The sequence below is a fragment of the Poecilia mexicana genome, unplaced genomic scaffold (assembly GCF_051168715.1).
Source record: "Poecilia mexicana isolate PSO_F unplaced genomic scaffold, ASM5116871v1 scaffold_20, whole genome shotgun sequence".
Lineage (NCBI taxonomy): Eukaryota > Metazoa > Chordata > Actinopteri > Cyprinodontiformes > Poeciliidae > Poecilia > Poecilia mexicana.
Window position 1 is genome coordinate 13,809,392 of NW_028263389.1, and position 7,488 is coordinate 13,816,879.

Genomic DNA, 7,488 nt, shown 5'->3' on the forward strand with positions numbered 1-7,488 from the left:
TCCAGGATCACAAGCTGTGCATAAAACTCTGCAATGGACTGGGAATGCATGAATATGTTTAGATTAGAACACCATTGTGTATGACCGTTTGTGCAATTCAAATATACTCAGGGTTATTGGCCTGCATTAAAAAGCTGTGGCACACATGAATCAACCAGCTTGGCGCAGACACTGTGCACGAGAGAAGCTACATGAGGAAGGGCTAAAACAATATCCTTTGTGATAACTGGAGAGTGAATGGGAGGGAGATTTGCTCCAGTGTTTATGCAGTCAGACACAGCAGCCGCTTTGATGCGTGATCATACTGTCGATGGCTTGAGAGTGCACACACAAAATGACAGTTTGGCAATTCATATATACTGTATATATATATATATATATATATATATATATATATATATATATATATATATATATATCCAAGACACCCAGTCCAATAGGCACACAATCAGCAATACACACTAATCTACTATTCCACAGAACGTTGACTTGGCATCCTAGAGTAAAAATTAAAACGTATTGCTACCTGAGGTTGCCGAATCAAACAACATAGCTCCTGAGAAGAATGTTTGACAAACATTGTTTTGTACCTGCAGTATCTTGCAGAAGTATTAATAGAGAGAAGCTAAGTACACCCTTCATCTCAATCAAAGTGACAGGTAGGCGGGACTTCCGGTTAAGGGGGGGAGGGGGGTGAGTGTGAGTGGGGTAGGGGTGGGGGTCTATATGTTAATGAATTTAACACCTCTGACAGCAGCGGGTGGTGGCGCCTATTGTAATTGCCCGTCTGGGGCTGTTATAAAGTTGTCAGCTCTAGTTTTTATAGTTTTCCCCAAGTAGTTGTTTAAAAATAAACAGTATGAAGATGTGCAAAACTAAAAAACTTTACCGATCAGCCAAGTGGTCATTGAAGTATATGACTGGAGATTTGTTCTCCTGCCCGCGGTATGAATCCATGGCCCATTGCATCAGCGAAGACTGTCGCATGGGGCTCGGCATAGCAGTGACGTTCAAGAAGAAGTTTGGACGTGTCTCAGCGTTAAAGGAGCAGAGTAAGTCAGACTAGTTACTAAAACAGTCTTTGTTAAAAAATAAAAATAAAATAAATAAAATAACAAAAAACAACGTTTCATGTTTATGTTTCCTAACAGAGAAGCTGCCAGGGCAGTGTGCTGTCCTGACACACGGTCAGCGCTTCATCTACTATCTGGTATAGCACGCTGTAGAAGCAAAAAAAAAAAAAAAAGTTGTTTTGTTACGCCATCTTGTAACCGTAGCCTGTTATGCGTTTCAGATCACAAAGAAAAAAGCCAGCCACAAGCCCACATACATCAGCTTGAGACAGAGTCTGGAAGATATGAAATATCACTGCTTACAAAACGGTGTCAACAGGGTTTCAATCCCACGGTTAGTAGAAACTATTATAATAATAAAATATCCCTTAACTCTTCTTTAGCGGGCGGTTATTAAACCATGTGTTTTATCTTGTCTCTCCCCACCACAGAATCGGCTGCGGGCTGGACCAGTTGGAATGGTCAAAAGTGTCAGAGATCCTGGAAGAGGTCTTTAAAGATGCTAATATCACCGTCACGGTGTACAGCCTGCCAGGGATAAAGCTGAAACCTTAGCTCTAATTGTTTGTACTCAGACAGCAATATACCTGTATTCTGCACCTTTTGTCAAATAAATATTTTACTCGTCAACCGGACTTTTGTCTTTTATTGCTCCAGACTAGCGGTACTCAGCTGTTGATATGTGTATTCTGTACCTTTTGTCAAATAAGTGTTTTAATTGTCTTAGACCCCTCACCGCGCGACTTGCGCCTGAAGTGGTCCAGACTAGCTGGCTCCTTAGCGCTGATTGGTTGAATTCAACCGCTATTCAGATCCTAACACACCCACCTGTCCACGTGGGTGGTGTCGTAGCATTACGTGGCGTGGTTTAATAGGTCGACAAAAGGTGGTGGGTGGTTCTCCACACCTCTCCTATTTTGTAACGGTACTAGTTTCTTAACTATTTCACTGAATCCCTACCAGCGTTTACCGACGGGATCCTGCTGAAGGTACATTTGTGTTTTAATTGTCTTCTTTTATTTATTTTCACTCTAAGAAAATAAAATCTAAATAATGGCGGTGCTTTCTGATTCTCAGTTCAACGATATATTCAGCAATGGTAAGTAGCAGAACTTTTCTTTTTTTTTTATCTCTTTCTTAAAGCTGTGGGGGAGTGTTTGGATGTTACATTCGAGCGCTGTAATTTGTCTACAGATACATCCAGCAATGCAGCAGATGCAACCATCCTAGCCCAACCCGATTCTCAGTTCAGCTGTATATTCAGCGTCAGTAAGTACCGCAGCTTTTTTTTTTTTTCTCCCCCCTGAAAGCATGTTTAAGACCGGGCGGAGGTGTGGGGTTTGGGGTGTTACGTTCACGTATTGTAATTTGTCTACAGACCCGATTGCTGAGGTACCGGATGACGTCTTCCTAACACAATTTCTCACCGGTCAGTATACCTGTATTTTATTTTTTTATTTTTATTTTTTTTAACAAGTTCTTAAATCAAAGAAGGTGACTAATCATTTTAATATGCAGATTCACCGGCCCCTCGGGTTGTTTCCGGAGATGAGGGGAGGGCTCGGCCCAGGAATCGTCTGTCGCTAAGTAGATCAAGACCGTATGATCGTGTTCTCAGCAATATAACAAACACACAGCACAACCCGACAATCACCATCAACGACTCAGACGTCAACGACTCAGAAGACGACTTCCTGCCACCTCATCAGAGTGTTCGTTCGAACACAGCTTCACCGGCTAACGGGGCTAGCACACGTGCCGCTAGCACACCTCCAGCCGCCGCAAGACAACGTATCGCTCCACGGGGTACCCAGCAGCGCAACGCATCTAGTGGCGGTGGTACACGCGCCGCTAACACACTCCCAACCACCGCAAGACAACGGGTCGCTCCACGGGGTCCCCAGCAGCGCAACGCATCTAGCGGGGGTGGTACACGCAGCGCTAGCACACCCCCAACCACCGCAAGACAACGGGACGCTCCACGGGGTCCCCAGCAGCGCGTCGCATCTAGCGGGGGTGTTACACGCAACGCTACCGTCCATCCCCCCAACACCAGCAGGCGACGCGCATCTAATTCTACAGATGCTAACGCAGCTAACCAGCATCGCAACCCAGCTAACGGGGCTAGGACACATTCTGCGAACAACGAAGCGTACAACCCCCACCAAGCGGTAAGGGGTCTCGGTAAGTTTATTTAATTAGCAACCTGTTAAAAAATAAATAAAAATAAATAATTATCATTACCATGACGCTAAATGTACTAAGAATGTTATTCTGTTTTACAGCCTTATCTCCACGAGCACTGGACAGAGCTTACCTCGCTGATGAATTAATTTCAGGTACATTCTACCTTATTATTTTTCTCCTCCCTTCAACTTCTTTGTGTCAGCTATAGATGTTAATTTTTTCTGTCTGTTTTCTATCTTTTCAGAGGCTTTGCTGTTCGTGAATCAAACCCCAGCCAGAGGAAGCGTTCGATCCAGGAGTGGTAGAAGAATCCGTACACGACGTTTGGACCGGATTAATAAAGCACGTGCCACAACACTTCTTGAAGCAAGTCAGATTCTGATACGACTATTTCCAACGATGTAAAAGGTGATCGTTAAATGTGTACCATAATTCTCACATTGTTTTTTGTACTCACTATCTGGGTAAATATGGGTGAACGAGTTGGTAGCGATGATCCCCAGGGAATAAACTTTGTACAGGAATCATCAGATTATGCAACATTAATTCAGAACTCAATCTGTGTTTTGAACAGACTTGCTTTAGCGTTACAACCTTTACAAAATACAGACAGTCCTGCGCATAGCCCGCCTCACAGTCCTTTAAGGTCACCCGTTTCAAACGAATCTGAAGCACCACACCCGTTCAGTCAAATTGACGAGGCGGTAAACGGGTTAAATGAATACACAACATTAATTCAGAACTCAATCTGTGTTTTGAACAGTCTTGCTTTAGCATTGCAACCTTTACGAAATACAAACAGTCCTACACATAGCCCGCCTCACAGTCCTTTAAGACCGACTGTTTCAAACGAACCTGAAGCACCAGACCCGTTCAGACAAATTGGTGAGATAATAAAACGGTTAAATACTCAACAAAATGGGTCATCAGAGGACGCTGCACCTGCCTCTACACCAGAGGATGCTGTTCCATCCACATCAGCTGCTAGTTTTCAGACTTTAGCTGCAGCTACCTCTGATGCAGAGGACGCTGCACCTGCCTCTACACCAGATGATGCTGTCCCATCCACATCAGCTGCTAGTTTTCAGACTTTAGCTGCAGCTACCTCTGATGCAGAGGACGCTGCACCTGCCTCTACACCAGAGGATGCTGTCCCATCCACATCAGCTGCTAGTTTTCAGACTTTAGCTGCAGCTACCTCTGATGCAGAGGACGCTGCACCCGCCTCTACACCAGAGGATGCTGTTCCATCCACATCAGCTGCTAGTTTTCAGACTTTAGCTGCAGCTACCTCTGATGCAGAGGACGCTGCACCTGCCTCTACACCAGAGGATGCTGTCCCATCCACATCAGCTGCTAGTTTTCAGACTTTAGCTGCAGCTACCTCTGATGCAGAGGACGCTGCACCTGCCTCTACACCAGATGATGCTGTCCCATCCACATCAGCCGACGTCACCGCAGCCGGTGTAGGTGTTCAACAGGGTGGTAATCTGAGTAGCCAACTTTTACCTAACCACGCTCAGAATGGGTCAGATCACCAGCCACCAGTTGAGCGCGAGCGTTTTAACAACGTAGAAATAAGGCGTCCCTTTAGCATCCCACCACCGTGCCCAGGGTCTGTACCAGACCTTGCCTCATTTTATACAGATGTTATGCATGTCCTTATTGATCTAGCTGATGTAGCAGGCACGTTAGCCAGACGTAACGACGTTGTCCAGTTAGAACTAGTTGGGGATAATGTTGCACAGAATGTAAATATTCGTGTTACCGACAATGATGTAATAGAACCAACCTTTATCCAATTTTTGGATGAACTCATACAATCAAATGGCGGCTTACTTTCATTTGGAAACCTTGAATTTGTTCTTCAGGTCGTGAGGGATCCTTCTGGTGGTGTTAAACGTAAGGCAACAAAAACCTTAGAGTGTGAGCTGATTAATAAGAAGAGACGCCACCTGTATATTGTAGATAACGGTGATAACCAACTTTGTTTTGCCATCAGTCTGGCACATGTCTATAATCAGAGTTTTACAGATAGACAGGCTGTAGAGCAGGGGAGAGAATTTCAACGACAGGCAGGTCTTAGTGAACAAACACCTGTCACATTCAGTGATGTCAGTAAATTTGAGAACATATTACAAAGAAAAATTGTAGTCTTTCACAAAACATCAAAGAATTCAGTTCTTTCTAAATTTGAGACCGGGTTCCAAGATCGTTCAAACCCCTGCTTCTTACTGCTGCACCAGAACCACTACTACGGTATTAAAAACGTGAAGGGTTTCATGGGTGTGAGGTATTTCTGTAATTACTGCTTTAAAGGTTATGAGAATTCCAGCACGCATCAGTGTAAGGGACATTGTTATATCTGCCGAAAATCCCCGTGTGTTAGTCAGGAGTACAAACCTGTACACTGTCCTGACTGTAACAGGACTTGTCGTAACGCTTCATGCTTTGTTAAACATAAGGAACCCCATTACAAACCACGCGCTCGTGTTTTTAAAAGTGAATGTGACACGACCAAATTTTGTACACTCTGTAAAAGAGTGTACTATGTCCCTATGACAAAGGAGGAAACGCCACATGTCTGTGGAACAAAATGCATTATATGTAGTGAAAAAATACCTCCAGGCACAGATGTAACTCTCGATGAACACCTGTGTTATATCCAACCTGTAGCTAAACTCGGCGAATTAGATGACAAATTAATATTCTATGACTTTGAATCATTTTTTGATGAAAGCGGCGTCCACGTCCCCTTTCTAGTGTGTAGTAAAACTCTGAAAGGTGACCTATGGTTTTCATACGGTCTTGATTGCGCCCAGAAATTTATTCTCCATTTCAGAAGGCCGTTGTACAAAGGTTGCACATTTTTGGCCCACAATGCCCGCGGTTATGATGGGTATCTTCTTTTGAGTGCCATGATACAATTGGGAATAAAACCACACATCATAATGCAGGGAGGCAAAATTCTTTGTTTTACAGACCCTGATTACAGTTTGAAATTCATTGACAGCCTTTCATTTCTTACTATGAAGTTGAGCGCGATGCCGAAAGCATTAGGCTTCACTGACCACACCAAAGGTTATTTTCCCCACTTATTCTCTTCAAAGCAGCATTTAAAGTATGTAGGGCCATTCCCGCCACCGGTTTGCTACGGTGCGGTTTCCATGAATCCTTCTGAACTGCAAGAGTTTTCAGACTGGTACAGAGAAGCGTCCAAAGAGGTCTTTGACTTTGCAAAAGAAGCGCTTCATTACTGTAAAACAGATGTTGATATTCTTTTTCAAGCCTGTGTTAAATTCAGAGATGAATTTAACATCTCTTACACACAGGCTTGAAAAAGAATATCAACATCTGTTTTACAGTAATGAAGCGCTTCTTTTGCAAAGTCAAAGACCTCTTTGGACGCTTCTCTGTACCAGTCTGAAAACTCTTGCAGTTCAGAAGGATTCATGGAAACCGCACCGTAGCAAACCGGTGGCGGGAATGGCCCTACATACTTTAAATGCTGCTTTGAAGAGAATAAGTGGGGAAAATAACCTTTGGTGTGGTCAGTGAAGCCTAATGCTTTCGGCATCGCGCTCAACTTCATAGTAAGAAATGAAAGGCTGTCAATGAATTTCAAACTGTAATCAGGGTCTGTAAAACAAAGAATTTTGCCTCCCTGCATTATGATGTGTGGTTTTATTCCCAATTGTATCATGGCACTCAAAAGAAGATACCCATCATAACCGCGGGCATTGTGGGCCAAAAATGTGCAACCTTTGTACAACGGCCTTCTGAAATGGAGAATAAATTTCTGGGCGCAATCAAGACCGTATGAAAACCATAGGTCACCTTTCAGAGTTTTACTACACACTAGAAAGGGGACGTGGACGCCGCTTTCATCAAAAAATGATTCAAAGTCATAGAATATTAATTTGTCATCTAATTCGCCGAGTTTAGCTACAGGTTGGATATAACACAGGTGTTCATCGAGAGTTACATCTGTGCCTGGAGGTATTTTTTCACTACATATAATGCATTTTGTTCCACAGACATGTGGCGTTTCCTCCTTTGTCATAGGGACATAGTACACTCTTTTACAGAGTGTACAAAATTTGGTCGTGTCACATTCACTTTTAAAAACACGAGCGCGTGGTTTGTAATGGGGTTCCTTATGTTTAACAAAGCATGAAGCGTTACGACAAGTCCTGTTACAGTCAGGACAGTGTACAGGTTTGTACTC

The 7,488-nt window shown here is 43.5% G+C and overlaps 1 protein-coding gene across 1 annotated transcript; it reads left to right on the forward strand.

Moving 5' to 3' along the window:
- Positions 1-718: 718 nt before the first annotated feature.
- On the forward strand, positions 719-1,703 carry LOC148153406 (ADP-ribose glycohydrolase OARD1-like). The gene is made up of 4 exons (XM_088001446.1): positions 719-1,052; positions 1,152-1,210; positions 1,295-1,407; positions 1,505-1,703. The coding sequence occupies exons 1-4, from the start codon at positions 860-862 to the stop codon at positions 1,626-1,628; spliced, it is 489 nt and encodes a 162-aa protein (XP_087857572.1). The 5' UTR covers positions 719-859; the 3' UTR covers positions 1,629-1,703.
- Positions 1,704-7,488: the final 5,785 nt, after the last annotated feature.

What these genes read in the sequence shown, in the direction of transcription:
- LOC148153406 (XM_088001446.1), top strand. Translation starts at nt 860, where the DNA reads ATGAAGATGTGCAAAACTAAAAAACTTTACCGATCAGCCAAGTGGTCA. An exon ending in CTCAGCGTTAAAGGAGCAGA is followed by an intron (nt 1,053 to 1,151) that starts GTAAGTCAGACT and finishes GTTTCCTAACAG; the next exon opens with AGAAGCTGCCAGGGCAGTGT. An exon ending in AACAGGGTTTCAATCCCACG is followed by an intron (nt 1,408 to 1,504) that starts GTTAGTAGAAAC and finishes TCCCCACCACAG; the next exon opens with AATCGGCTGCGGGCTGGACC.